This window comes from Papaver somniferum, chromosome 2, assembly GCF_003573695.1.
Source record: "Papaver somniferum cultivar HN1 chromosome 2, ASM357369v1, whole genome shotgun sequence".
Lineage (NCBI taxonomy): Eukaryota > Viridiplantae > Streptophyta > Magnoliopsida > Ranunculales > Papaveraceae > Papaver > Papaver somniferum.
The window spans coordinates 61283870-61299841 of NC_039359.1; the positions used below are offsets into that span (position 1 = coordinate 61283870).

At 33.4% G+C, this 15972-nt stretch overlaps 1 protein-coding gene and 1 long non-coding RNA gene across 2 annotated transcripts; both read left to right on the top strand.

Moving 5' to 3' along the window:
* The first annotated feature begins 724 nt into the window (after positions 1 to 724).
* On the top strand, positions 725 to 1742 carry LOC113353395. The gene is made up of 3 exons (XR_003361260.1): positions 725 to 779; positions 1465 to 1585; positions 1677 to 1742. It is a non-coding gene; the product is annotated as an uncharacterized LOC113353395 (long non-coding RNA).
* An 8506-nt stretch (positions 1743 to 10248) lies between these two features.
* On the top strand, positions 10249 to 10912 carry LOC113351179. Its single transcript, XM_026595214.1, has 2 exons — positions 10249 to 10328; positions 10441 to 10912. Exons 1-2 carry the CDS (start codon positions 10249 to 10251, stop codon positions 10910 to 10912), a joined length of 552 nt encoding a protein of 183 aa, XP_026450999.1.
* Positions 10913 to 15972: the final 5060 nt, after the last annotated feature.

Below are 15972 nucleotides of genomic sequence, written 5' to 3' on the forward strand. Positions count from 1 at the left end.
CCTACAATAAAATAAAATCTTTTACTTAAAATATTCCTTTCCTTAAAATAATATTTCTATAATGGTACCATTAAACTCATGACAGTGCGTATATGCTTACAAGGAATGCAACTCTTTTCGGGTATTATCAATAGTAGGAAATTACCGATAGGTACCATTATAGTGTTCTTAGTTGGTGGCAGGTCCATCCATTAAAGCCCAGTAATCAGAGGTCCATAATTAAAAGAAAATATGAAAATGGACCAAATTTTTTTAGCCCAGGTCCTGCACACGTGTGAGATCAAGTGTACGTAATATGAAAATACCACAAATAACCTTTTCTATTTAATATGTTAAAAGCATGAGAAATATTTTTCACATTTCATATTCATTTTCTTCTTCTCTTTCCTCTCACCATTGTTGCAGATGAAGATGAAGATTTGTTTTTGTTCTTTCTCGTTTCTACCGAATCAGATGAGGAAGATTTTCCATTGTAATGTTTCTTTTAAGGTTTTGGCGATCTAATCATTGTTGTGCTTGATTATGTTTTCGATCTCCATGGTTGATTTGTCGACTATATATTAGATCTAGATGAATAATCACATTTTTTGTTCATTTCGTTGCTAGATTCGATTATGCCACTTCCATTTTAGATGTTTTAGACGTGTTTCAGTTCTTTTTTATATATGAATCAACAGTACGTATATCCCGTACTGATAGAAACTTAGTTTATTTTTGAGAAGAAGAAGAAGAAGATGCATCGTTATGATTTACGACGAGAAGATTGTTTGTGTTTCCAGGTATGTATATTAACAATGATTTTCGGTTTCCATTCTATTTTTTTCATAGATTCGTTACTAGTTTTTCACATGCAGCTGAAGTTTAGATTATGAATCAGCAGTACATATTTGATGTACTGAAAAATTATGCTGTAATTTTGTTATTTTTGTAGTTTTTGATATTTTTCTTCTTCGATCTAGAAGTATATATATGGAATATTGAAGAAAAAAAGTGTTTCGATTCTGGTTTTTAGAGATTCATTACTTGGTTTTCACATGCAACTGATTTTAGTTTCATTTTGGTTGTTTTTGATATGTTTTTAAGTTGTTTTTGTGTATTAATCATCGGTACGTATATGACATACTGGTGGATTTTGATGGAACAAGTTCAGATCTAAATAAACAATCATGTTTTTTGTTTATTTCATTAGTAGATCTGATACTTTTATGGTTTGTTTTTCAGTTTTCTTTTGTTATTATCAATTGTTGATAAACATCACTGTCCAGAGTTCGTCCTAAATTTTATACTTCTCTTGCTGTTTTAAAAGTTTGTGGGGATATAGTTGATGAAAATAATGTACACAGTTGGGTTTTGCTTAGATTTGTTTATAGACCTTCTTTGATTCATATGTGTAGTATTTGAATTTTATGTTTGTTAGTGATGTTGTGAAGTGTTTGATGAATAAGTGTTCTTGAAATGCATTAGAAGCGTTGGGTATCTTTAGAGAGATGAGAATTGAAGGAGTTAAATTGGAATTGCATGACTGTATCTTACTCATTGCTGGTGCTCCACTTGGTGAAGAATTGAAGGGGATTTTGATTCATGTGTATGTGATCTTCCTCTTATGTGGTCTTCCTATTTTCTGTATTTCCTTTTAAGATTCATGATACAATTTGTATCTTATCTATCACGGACAGGTGAAGGTGGGAACCCGTTCTGCGTTACTCAACTTTGGATCACCAGTGGATGCATCTCAGATATATAAATTACTCCATGCCCTTCATCCACATCCTCATTAGAAGAAAAATTAGCAGGCAGAGGTGCACCTGGAACATGTATGTTGCTCGGATTTTGTTGCTTTTGTCATACATACCAAAATAAATAGAATAGTAGCTTGGTGCATCTTCTCGTTGTTGTTTACTGTTCTGGAACTGTTATCCTCAACTGGATAGATAGACCTCACCCTGTGTAGTTTCTTAAATGCCAAATGTCCTGATGTAGGCTCATGGGAATGAGAATAAGTAAAAGGTTAGCCTAATATTTACAGTTAGATAATGTGATTTTGTTAACTGATACTTTTTTTGAAAGCTTTATCGTTCTCCCAAAATCATGTAGACCTCTGAGGCAGAACAATTCTTTTTTCTGCCACAATTTTACTGACTACCTGCTGCTGTGCGATATTGCTGTCTCACTGGAATACCCATTTCTTGCTTCATGCTACAAACAGACACCACCTGATACACAACTGTTTTTTTCACCCTTAGTCACTATGTGGAAATGATAATCTATAGAGTCACAAGACTCATAAATTGTTATTATCAATTGTTTTTCAGTTTTCTTTTGTGTATTACCTATCAGTACATATATGACGTTTTCTAATTTATTTATCATTGATTCTTACAGATTTGTACTCTACCTGGAAGCAGTGCAGCAAATATGTACTCGAATTTGTAAGCATTCAGATATATAATCGGATTTGTAAGCAGTACGACAGATATGTACTCAGATTTCTAAGCAATGCGACAGATATGTACTCAAATTTGTAAGCAGTGTAGGAAATATGTACTCGAATTTTTAAGCAATGTACCAGATATGTACTCAAATTTGTAAGCAGTGTAGACACACACGTTTGGTAGTAATGGGCATTATGGACATTTCCATGTTTTAATTAATTTTCGACCTCCGGATAAAAAAAAATCCGGTTGGACCCTACTATAAATAACTATATGGGCCTATGACCAAACAAGAAATTTTCCTTATCAGTATTCATGGGCTCTTTATGGGCCTGGAGTTTCTCACTGCTTCAGGGCCTTCAACCCCTTGGTGGGGTAAGGGATATCCAGTCTATCTTGGCGAATCATTTAGCCCGTAGGGCTTATTTCATATCCAGTATCCAAGTTAAGAAACATCTTGTTTTGAGAGTTTGTACCACGTACTTACTATTTCAATAATAAAAATATTTTATTTACCGAATAAAAAAAGTATTCAGTATTCACCTTAAAACTAGAGTCGGGATCGTGGGACTCATAAACTTATCGAAGGTTTAGACAAAATCTCTTCCGACAGTCCATCGTTAGCATTCAACAACAAACAATTTTGCTAAGGTGGCATGTTTTATCCAAATTTTTCATTACGGCTCTAGCCAAGCCGACCAAAAAATGCAATTCAGTTTTATAAGTGAAATAATTTTGTAGCCATGTGCTCATTTACCTTATCTTATATGTATAAAATGACCGTATTCTCAAAATATTAGTTTTAAATTTGTCAATTTTAGATTGTATAAAATGGTGTCTAAAATGTAGATAGCATGAAAATAAAAATGCGAGGTAATTCTCTCTCAACAAACAGATATAACAAATCTCAATTTATACACATCTCTAGTCCACATTTTTGAAAAAAAAAAATGAAGTTCCTAAAATTCAATTGTTGTAATTGTATCTCTTTTTCCCAAGTTATTCATTTTCAGTTAATGTATAGGTAGGAAGGATACAATTAAGAGTCGTGTAATACATATAACATTTTCTCGCAAGTACTTTATGAATTTTCTGAGATACTAAACATTAAACATAACCAAGGCATGGAGATGGTGGGAAAATAGTTTTACCCGGTATGAGGTGTATAAATTAAGGAATTTCACAAGTTCAATTTATACAAATAATATTCCTTAATTTAAACTATCATGGGAAAACAAAATAATATAAAGAATTTGACGTGAATTGGATGTGTAACCTTCAGACTTAAAGTCAACGCGCTACCATTACATCACAAATTCATACCGCAGATACAACTTGAAAGTCAACGCACTATCATAACACCACATATTTATATTGAAGATATATCTTGAGAGGGATAAACAAAGCGTGAACATATATGGAATATGTGTCTTCTAAATTGTATTGTAGTTAGAAAGCATTTTGGTGTTTTTTCTATTTGTTGGTTCTTTACTTGCCAAGCATCCAGAAAATAAAAAGGACTTTCGAGAAGTTTTCTATACAAAAGAAAAGTAACGTAATATCTCTATCGCACATAATCCACTAGAAAGTGGTTGGTGACAAGAGTATGGAAAAAGGTGGCGGTTATATGCTTCTAAACTAAAGAACTGGAAACGCCAAGCAGTATGGTGAACGATTTCCCTTATTTATACCTTATTTAAAGCTAAGGGTAATGGATCTCGGTCTAACTTTTCTATGGTGGCATGCCATCCCTTAATTAAACCATACAGAAAATGATTTTTCGTACAAATAATACAAAGTTTTCGTGCTTTTTTTCCGAAACTTTTTTCCCTTGGAGTATATATATAGTTTAAAAGATAATTAAGAGAAGAAAAAAAGTGATATAATTGGTAAAAAAAAGAGTTTTAGTAAACCAAAAATAGTGAAAAAGAGAAGTTTTATGTAAAAGAGTAAAAACCAGAAACAGATACTCGGTATCCGTTGAAAATCACACGGAAACTGAGTTTTCGTAAAATAGTTTTACAAGGGAAACAAATTTCCCTTAGTTACAAGGTGGATCCGATTTGATCAACTTTGAACTGTAGTTAAGGGACATCCCTACACTTAAACGACACGGAAGATCAAAATAGTTGGATTTGTCTACAATTAAATTACAACGAAGCAAAATCGCTTACCATGGTGCTTGGCCTAAAGAAAAAATGTGTTAGAGTATTGCTCGGTCGAACTCGCAAGCGTTTCTATCTCAATCTTGTTTGTCAAGTTTACTTGATCAAAAATATAAGTCTTAGTTTCTAGTCTACTTATACATATGACTCGGATTAGGATAGAATGTGTAATTGAGATTTAGACTTCGTGGCGTTCATCGATTGAAGACGAAGATCTACTGAGGAGAGCTTGGAGAAACTTCATCAACAAAAAGTACGTGAAGACTAAAACTTATCTATTACTCAGAAGTCTATTCTATTCTATCTCCTAATGAGACTAAGTCGTATAGCTATATAGAATTTTATATTATACACGTTTGATATTTCGAGTTGAGTTTAACTCGGTTATCTATTTCTCAGAATATGTATTGGAAGCTTTTTGCTTTAGTTGGAAACAATTTATTTGTTGGAAACTAAATAACAAGTCAAAAGATGATCATGTGAAAATCGCCTTGAAACATCTTACATGATTTGTGTGAGACAATCATTTGATGTCGACTAGGAAAGTTTCATATTGATTATTCAATCACTTGAAAATTACTTATAATCTAATAGTTTGTGTGAGACAAACTATTGCCGTATTCTAAGGATGTTTCCTTGATTGAAATGGGAGTTTATAACAATTAACCTTTGTATGGATGCAACGCAGAATGCATACTAGTATGCAAACTGTTGCGGTAGGATTCAGGTCTGGAATCCCTGTTTGCATACCGGTACGCAAACGGTTTTAACTGTTAAAGTCAGGGAACCAAGTTTTCATACAAGTATGTGGGCGTTTCTATATGAGTTAAGGTCCGGGACAGTAGTACGCATACCGGTTTGCAAACTACTAGACAAGACCAAAGTCCGAAAGCTATAGTTTGCATACCCGTTTGCAAACTTAGTGGTTAAAATTCTAAAATTGGTTAAGTAGTTTTCATACTCATAGAGTTGATAGGCTTGAAGAATGTCAAACAGAAAATATGGAGCAGAAATCCCTTAGTCTCAAAGCAAAGGTTGATTTTGAACAAGTCACTCTTATGCTAGAGAGGTCCATTGGGCAGAATTCAAGAGTTCAGTGATTGATAGAATAAGATAAGAATACCTCGTACTTTCACGGTATTGCATCTTGCAGAAGAATATTAAACAGAAGCAAGCATATAGTGGTAAATGAAGTTCTTGCTGATGATAGGCATAAAACCAAAACCAACATTATCAACCATTTCGAAAATATTTTCAAGGAAGATATGCTCAATAGACAACCAGCGGATGATCTTGATTTTCCAATTTTTTTAAGAAGAACTTACCATAATTCAGTTGGATGTATATCTGAAGAACAAATTTTGAAGGCTATTAATGACCTTGAACCAGTGAAAGCTTCAGGCCCAGATGGGTATCTTATTCTCTTCTTCAGAAAATATTGGTCAATTCTTAAGGATAACATCATGGGAACTATTGCAGAATTCAACACCCAAGGTAAAATCAGTCCTCTTCACAATGCTACCTTCATTTCATTATTACCTAAAAAGAATCATGTTGAAAGTGTGTTTGACCTCAGACACATTAGTTTACTTACAAGTATGTAGAGATTCATATATAAGGTTCTTGCAAGTAGACTACAAGTGCTAATTTCGAAGATCATTTCAAAATCTCAATTTGCCTATGTTGAAGGTAGACAAGTATTTGATAGTATTTTGATAGCAAATGAGCTTGTAGATTCAAAAACAAAAGAGAAGTCCACTGGTATAATTTGTAACATTGATCTTGAAAAAGCATTCAACAGATTAAATTGGTTATACTTATAATTGATTTTCAAGGACAAATGGTGCAATTGGATAAACTTTTGTTATTCTTATGCTAAATCTTCAGTCCTTATAAATGGATCTCCTATGGATTGGCCAGATATCTAGAAAAGCTTTCCGTCAATGGTTCTATTAGCGGGTTTTCAGTAAAATCTAATGGACAACGTATTTCTCATCTTCATTACGCCGAAGATACTATTTTATTTCTGAAATACGATTGGGAGGAATTGCTCTTTGTTTTCGGTGCATTGAAAAACCTTGAAGTTTTTTTTGATCTTCGGGATAACAATTCAAAAATAAGGTTGGTTGGCATTGGTGATACTCTGCTTTTTGATTCATGGGAAACACAACTTTTTTGACTTAAAGAATTCTCATTTTATATCTTGGATTACCTCTGGGTGCAAAATCTAACTCAAAAGCGTTATGGGACCCTGTGGTGGAAAGATTTGATACTAGAATAACTACATGGAATAAAACATGATTATCTAAAGGAGGTAAAATTACTCTCATCACACATTCCGTCTCTAGTATTACATTATTCCTATTTTACGGTACTTTTAAAGCACCTGCGTCGGTAATTAAGTTACTTGAAAAGAAAATCATAAATTTCTTGTGGAATGGTGGTGAAGATTCAAACAGAAAGCATTCGAATAACTGGGAGTTACTGCATGCTCCAATTGATAGCAGTAGTGTAGGTTGGAGGTATTTACAACATTTCAATCAAGCCTTTTTGGCCAAGTGGAGTCGAAAGACTCTCTTTGGTAGTCTCTTATTGATGAAAAGTATGGCTCACCTGCTTCAATATGGTTACCTGATAAGGTAAATGGTCCATACGGTTCTTCATGTTAGAAAGCTATTGCTAATCAATCCAATAAGGTTTCTCTATTCACATCTGTCATTATTCAAAATGGTGAATCAATTTCCTTTTGGTGTAATGTTTGGGTTGGAATTAAGTCTTTCAAATCCTTTTTTCTTTCCCTGTACAAGCTCAGCAATAACAAAAAAGGTACCATGTCAACTCATATTATTTCTCATGAGAATTTTGGCAGCTGATATCTTCACATTACTACGGATTTTGAAGCAGAATAATTGGTATCATCATTTTTTACATAAGTGGTTTGTGGATCTATTATCCATATAAGTTGTTGGTAGAAAAACCAACTCTTTTCTTTGATTTTTGTACCAAAACTATTGCTTTCTTAATGTGAGTTATGAACTTTGTTGCTTTAGCTGCGTGGAAAAGGTGGATACGCAGCGGTCATCAGATGTCTGGATGGAAAATTCATTGCCACTTTAGTTGGGTGTTCTCCTCTTGTTTTTCAGGATTTTTCCCCCTGTCCAGTGTATGAAGACTGGATTAGAGCTGATCTGCAGGTGCAACATCCGAGTTTACATTACTTGCAATTCTAGCAGGGTGGATCTGAATATGAGACAATCTTTCTAGCCCAACAAATTTGAAGATTTTAGTATTGATCCTCATGGTGTATCTTCTAAACATCACTTCGAGAATTTTTTGTGCAACTTGTTTGGCTGAGTATGCAGAAATGATAGGTTGACCGGTACCTTTATCTCAGGGAAAATATCGACTTAGATATGCATTATGGCCCACTTAAACACTTTACCATCCTGATGCTGAGAGCATTACCCTATCACAGTTTCCCTCGGATCATTTGTCGGGAGAAACTGTAGGTCTGTCTAGCACTTCCCCTCAGTATGTATGATTTTGATATTATCTTTTCATATAGTTTGAGACCAAAAATCCCGCCTCTAATAGATAGCTAGGCCCCATTTTACCCCACTGATGTCCCAATATTAAGAATGTGGCATGAGCCGTCCATTTTCCTCTCAGGACGAAAATATGAAGAAACGTTCGATGAGGTTATGACTTCCGTTCTTATACGTAGACTAGAGAGCTCAAGATTTGTCGCTAACTTTTTTATACGTAATTTGATAACGTCACCACTACACCATTTAATGACGAGCCTTTTTTTTTTATGGAAAATGGGTCATTTGTCCAAATATTTTTAAATCACGGTTCAAATGGACGAGTAAAAAATAGTTTGGGTGAAATGACCAAAAAAAAAATAGTAAGGATGAAACCAGTTTCATCCTAGCTTAAATTTAAAAAATAGCAAGGATGAAACTGGATACATCCTGTGTAAATTAAAAATAAGAAAAAATATTTGAAAATGGGCACGATGAAACTGGTTACATCCTGCCTATTTTTACATTTTGTCCATTTAAACGTATCAAAATCTAATTGTCCATTTCACCCAGGAATTGTTGATTTTGGTCTTTTTAACCAATTTTGTGTTTTTTTTATGCAAAGAGGAAAATATTATAACTTAATCAGAATAGACCACACTGTTTCTCTCCTGCAAGATTATTTTACCCTACCAGGCTAGGAAATAACTTAATTATTAAATTTGAAAATAATGAGCTCTTCCACATCTATCAATTTCGTTTGTACTCTATGGCACGACAAAATATGCTAAGAAATATGAATGAATATATGACCAAAGGCCGTCTCAACGAATCTGAAAGCAATCTCCACCCTGGTGCACTTGTTGCAAGATGGGTTTGTGCCCAAGAGGAAATGTGGAAGATCTTTAGCTTTCCTCTTTACAAGGTCTATCCTTCGGTAGTGAGATTACAGATACACCTTCCAAATCAACAGAGCGTTAGGTACTATGATTACCAAACGGTAGATGAAATTTTGTCCGATGAAAGGAATTGAGAACAACTTTGACAGAGTTCTTTGTGACAAATGCTGGCGATCCTCGTGCGAGAAAGTTGTTATACCGTGAATTTCCTGAATGCTAGTGTTGGGATACAAAAACAAAAGAGTGGAGAAGAAGAAGAAGTACACAGAAGGCGATAAGGAGAGTTTATACAGTACCTTCATGTGCAGGAGATGTGTGGTTCTTAAGGCACATTCCGAACCACGTTAGTGGTCCGACTTCTATTGATGATCTATTGTTTGTTGATGGAGATAGATGCCGAACATTCAAGAGAGCTGCCGAAAAACTGGGACTCTTAGAAATTGATCAGAATGGGAGAGCGTCTTTGGATGAAGCAACAAGAGTCAAGATGACGTCTGCTCTGAGAAGACAATTCACTTCTATATTGACCTTTTGTAATCCATCAGGTGTGAGAGAATTATGGGATGAATTTTTCAACAGCATGGTCGAGGATTACTCGAGTTCAAGCAATACAAGCTCGACATTCTTATCAGATCGTCTTCTTCGTGAGTTGAATTTGATACTTAAGCAGCACGATAAAGATATATCCATGTATGATCTACCGCCGATTGTTGGCACATTGGGTGAGGAAGTTGAGATTTCGAGTCTGATTCAAGAGGAGTTGTCGATTCCTATATCCGAAGAAGACCTGTCTTCTGTCCAAAAGTTAAATGAAGAACAGTCTAGGGCCTACGATACAATCATGCGAGCAATTGAGAGAAAGGAAAGTAAAGTCTTCTTCATAGATGGTCCAGGAGGTATTGGGAAGACCTATTTCTATCGTGATTTTCAGGCGAATGTCAGGAAAAAATGGTGGTATTGCGTTAGCAACAGCCACGTCGGGAATATATGCTACTATGCTACCTTGTGCGAGGACATCACACTCAAGGTTTCAGCTTCCGAAGACATCGACATCAACTTCAATGTGTCGTACGAAGAAGCAAACCGAGGAAGCTAAATTTTTGAGGCATGCTACCGTCCTTATGTGGGATGAAGCTATAATGGCGAATCGCTACTCTTTGGAAGCATTTGATCGGATGATGAGAGATATCACAGGCATTTCTGACCATTTGGTGGAAAGATTCTAATCATGGGAGGTGATTTTCTCCAGGTACTACCAGTGATTTCAAGGAGTACAAGGGGACAGACAGTCGATGCATGTCTTAGCAGGTACATTGCCATTTTTTTTTCTTTTCTTTTAAGACCAACAAAAATTGTTTTAAATTGATATGTGATACTTAGTGTTTCGAAATGATATTGAGTTACATTACATTCTTAACAGGTCACATTTGTGGGAAAATGTACATGTCTTGCATCTGAAGAAGAATATGCGTGCAGCCGATGATGCATCTTATTCTGAATTTTTGATTCGTGTTGGTGACGGGGATGAACCTTGCGTTGGTAATGAGATGATAATGGTTCCGGAAGAGATGGTCATACCATGGGTTAGTGATGCTTCTTTGTCTCAGCTTATAGATGTTACATTTCCGAACTTGGTGGAAAATGTCAGAGACAGAGACTACATGGTCAATAGGGCATTGATCACGCCATTGAATGAGTACGTCGAGAAGCTTAATGACCAAGTACTTAGAATCTTTCCTGGAAAAGAGGTTCTATTCTACTCATTTGATTCTGTGGACGACGATACTCACGGTATTTACCAACAACCTGAACAACATTGCTCATGGGGGTTTGCCATCACACATTTTAAAATTGAATATCAGTGCGCCTATTATGTTGTTGCGGAATGTTGATGCAAAAAATGTTCTATGTAATGGTACCAGGTTAATAATCAAAGAGTTCTTCCCAAACTGTATTGATGCTGTAATTATTAGTGGGAATTAAATAGGTACACGAGTTTTTATTCACAGGATGCCACTGGAGCCACCTGAGAATCTGAAGCTCCCATACAAGTTTAAGCGTAAACAGTTTCCGATCTGTTTGTGTTTCGCCTTTACAGTTACAAGGCGCACGGGAAAACGATCGAGAACACGGGTATTTTTTTTCCTGATCATGTTTTCAGCCATGGTCAACTGTACGTTGCTCTCTCGAGAGGAGTATCAAGTAGAAACACAAAAGTATTAGTCGCTAAAGGCACAATTGTAAAGAAGAAGGGAACGTACACGAAAAATGTTGTGTATAAAGAAGTCTTTCTATCTTAGAAAAATACGAGTTACGAATACATATTATTGATGTAAAAGGACATTTATGATTGAAAAATTATTATTAAATGAAAAATTCAATTTTAGTTGTGATTACTTTTGCAAATTAACATGAAATGAGTTTTTACCACTTGGCGTTGACTGGCTAAGTGTTGACTTTGACCGTTGATAACGGCACGAAGACAACAAAATTACGAAACGAATGTACCGGCAGGCGCATCGCTCATGCGTGCTATACTAGTTTTATATAGTCAAAACAGATTAAAGTATACTTCATCCGTTCTTATAACAAATGATGATTTTATGAGCTTTAGATATGCGTAGTTGCAATTTTAAGAATATTTTTTTAACACATATCCTTATTTTTGATGCACGAGTATTATATAATTTAGTTATTAGTGAGATGGGGATATATATATTTAGGAATATTTAATAGTTAGATTTGGATAAGATAAGTATGAAGAAATTTATAAAAAACATTTTTTTCTTATTCTAAGAAAGTACTCCTTCTCCACCATCATACGTAGGACAGAGGAAATAATTTTAGTGAAAATCGATAAATTGATGTCGGTCACTATAATAATTTGGTTTCTAAGGTTTGATACTTTGATTCAATGTATTTATAATCTCAAAATATTAGATTTTTCTGGTTTAACTTGTCTATTTCCAAAGGATCCGTGGACAATATTATATGGACATTATCTTCCAAGATTTAGCCCAATTTTCCAAACGACAATGAATTAAACGCCGATATTTTAATGATACGTTCTTCTTATCAAACTCTAGAATTGTACAAAAAATAATCACATTTTGAGATACCAAACCTCGGTATTTACCGATTTTAATTTGGACTCTAGAAAAAGATTGGTGCAAATCTTATAAGATAGTTTCCATATAAGATCGTCCATGAATCCATCCTCATTAGAAAGAAGGATTCAAGATATGTGTGAAGTTTTGAACATTATCTCTTTCTAAAGCTTAATATTGATGCGTGTCGTAACCACAACAAATTAATTAAGATATTTTCCACTAATTAACTGGTAATATAGCGGTAGTAAGAGATCGTTCCCACATAGAGCTGTGTAATTGATAGGTTATTTGAATTAGCAAAACAAAGTATAAGACAATGGAGGATTGGTCGTAGGATAAATGAAAAAAAATAAGAAAAGAAAGGGATGATGTTACCAAGCGATAATTAGATTAGAATACTTATCTATCTTTCGTTAGAACCATTCATCACCAACTGTAGGAAAACATTTAGATCAGTGTTATCCTCAAAAATCCTTTTATCAATGGATACGGAAGTTATCGACTACCAGATATTCTATTCAACGAACCACCAAGTAGTAGATCACTCAAGGTGTAATCCAATCGAACAATTTAAGATTTATGAATTTAGGTTGATCCTAGTAGTTGAACTCTTAGATCAAGGTCCACTTGCTGATGTTATCTTTACTCGCAATAGATCCACAAAATCCCTCTGCAAGGTCTCGCGATGTCTACTTGTGTAGAGAGTCAATCGACGATTACTTATCTCATAACTTCTACTAACTTTAGCACAATCAATAGACTAATCTAGTAGGTCTCCTAAATCAATCTAAGAATCATTCATAAACCCTAAATATAGAAAAGACAAACGATGATGATAAAAACTCCGAACAAACCTGTATAATAATAAAGCTTCACGTCTAGAACATTGAATTCATCCTTAATCAACAAATGTTTAGCAACTCATGATTACACAATTACCCGGTTTTCCCTTAAAGGGGTAAACCCTAGGTTTTTAATGAAAAAAAAAGTATAATATAAGATGTGATTTTTTGCTAATTGTTTTGGAAGTCCTCTTATATAGTTTTCATGAGATCTACGTATTAGAATCCATCCGGAACCGTGTTTCCTTTATTTGGAAGTCAAAATACGTCAAAAGGGACCCCTTAGCTTTGTCTTAGTCGGCATTGTCGAATACCCCAAACCAATTCCGAAAGTTGTGCTCAAAAATACACCTTCTCTGCCTGAAATACGACTACTTTCGGTATTGCTAAAGCAATGCCGAAAGTGGTGTTGTAGATTGCAGTTTTACATCTCGACTGTTTTTGTCGTAACTTCTTCGTCCGAACTCGGAATGACCTCGTTCTTTCGCCGTTCTCTTCATAATTGAATTCTCTTCAAAATGGTGTTAAGAAATCCTTAATTTGGATGAGTTGAACTTGGTCTTTTAGTCCTTCTTATGATCTTGAACATTCTTTGACACATAAACTAGAAAATAATCATAATAACAAGTAATATGCAAGAATTATAGCTAAAACAAGTATGGAATTGACATTCTAAACATGTAAATTAAGCACTTATCAAATGTATGTATCGATGTTGATTTGAATCCAAACATAGTTTGTTTGGTGTTATGCATGCCTTTCTCAATATTAAGTGCCATCGAATCGGATTAAATCAGGAATCATGGTACATATCCATGTAAAGTGAGGTAGATTCAAAACGATTCAAGGGACTTCATAAGGTAAGTAACAGACAACCTCCATTGACAATAATACATCGACACTACGCCATAACCTGGTATTAACAACGCTTGGTTTTCGAAGGTGCGCAACGGATATAGACGTTGCACAACAAACAACATTAATATCAATTGCGCACCAGATAATCCATTGCACAAATTATATAATTTTTATTTAACATTCTCTATATAAAAATAGAGTTGAGCGTTGTGGTTAACCGGAGCTTCTGGTTGATTCTGGCCCCACCATTATATTTTATTTTGGTAATTTTATAAAAATTCGGGTAAAAATATCCGAGAAAATATCTTTTAGGCTATATGATATTTTCAAGACAATCATATTTAAGAAAAATATTTCCTAAATTAAGTAAATTTTATAAATTACCAAATAAATTAAAAAACAATCATATAAAATTATAATTAATTCCTAACATTAAAATATACAAATAAATACAGTAATTAAATAAAATCATGTTTATACAATTCATTATGATTAAACTATAAACATTAAATTATGCACCATGATTATCATCACAAAATTAAGAAAAAAGTCCAATGTCCGATTACACTTCTTAAAATTAAATTAATTCCTAATTACAGTTCCAATATGCTAATAATTAAAAAAAATAATAACAATTGGAAAATTATCCACCAAATTTAGATGATTAATGATTAAAACTTAAAATAAAAATACCTTTTGATGATCAAAGTGTACTTCTTCTGCAAAAAAATTGACAAATCCTGTCAAATAGTTGAAAAGAAACTTATTAATAATTTTTTTAAGCAAAACCATAAACATCAATCCAGAGCAAAAAAACAAGAAATATAGAAAAATATAAAAATCATGGGAAGAATAGCAAAATGAGCTTCATAATTTTTGTTAGTATTATTCATTCTAAAAAAAATAAAAAAATAAATTATCCTATCCTAACATGCACGATATTCTTAGTATGTATTATTTATTTTTGACAATAATATAGAAAAAGAATAAAAAATATTTATTTTCATTATTATTTTTTATGTGAATTTTGGAATAAAATATTTTTATTATGTAAGAGTTTTTGACATTTTTAGACATGTATCAAATTATTTTATAGAAAAAGATTTATTTTATGGAAATTGTGGTTATGTTATCTCTATATAAAGCATTTTTTATATAATAAAAGAATAAATATAAAGAGAATTTCTATTCTGACTAATATTATTACCGAAAAAATGTTATATTAGATTGATATTATTTCCAAAACAAGTCTTTTTTTTATGAGTATCTCTATATAAATCCTTCAAGGAGAGGTAAAACATGTTTCCACGTTGTTTTTCTCTTTCATGATTTTTTTGGTTATTTTTTTCTCTAATAAAATTATTTATTGTGCAGGGGCTTGGATTATGCACCTATTATAGTTGTTGTATCACGACAAACGTAAAGAAATATCAAGGGATAAACTCAGGTAAAACTTCAGCACTCTTTAATTCATAAATCACGGAACTCATTCAGTAATTCATAAAGGTCATGAAACTAATCAACAGTAACATCGTTGTATGGTTTTGATATTTTTATTATTTTTTCGTTTAATTTCTTACAGGTCCTCGGTATATATTTTTGTGTTTTTACAGCTTCAATTATGTTTTTTACGGCAGTTAATGAAAAAGGTAAATGATGTGAACATAGTTTTGATTTTCATATTATATTTTGATTCTCTCTGTTTAGTTGTATAATTCGATTTTCATATTTTTTTTTAGATTCTCTCTGTTTAGTTATATAATTCTTTTGTGTAATTATACACAAATTTAACATCAATTTTTTTCTATCAGATGGAGGAGGATCCACATGTTTGTATTTTTGACTTCAACAAGTTGTTCCTGTAAGTATTCCCTTATATTTTTAATATAGCGGGTGATGACTCATTTTTTTTATCGGCATATAGCTGGTGATGATACATGGATCTGAAAACAATGGAGGCAACCTATGGTGATGATACATGGATCTGAAACAACGGATGCAACTTATGATGATGATACATGAATCTGAAACAACATAGGCAACCTATTTTTTATGATTATTGAGAAAATCTCGCAAATTCTTGCCCTACTTATTCTCACAGATTTAGTTTTTTCTTTTTAATTTTGCAGGTACGATTTTTTA

Coding starts and splice junctions, on each gene's coding strand:
- LOC113351179 (XM_026595214.1), top strand. CDS start 10,249: ATGGGAGGTGATTTTCTCCAGGTACTACCAGTGATTTCAAGGAGTACA. Junction 10,329..10,440: donor GTCGATGCATGTCTTAGCAG/GTACATTGCCAT, acceptor CATTCTTAACAG/GTCACATTTGTGGGAAAATG.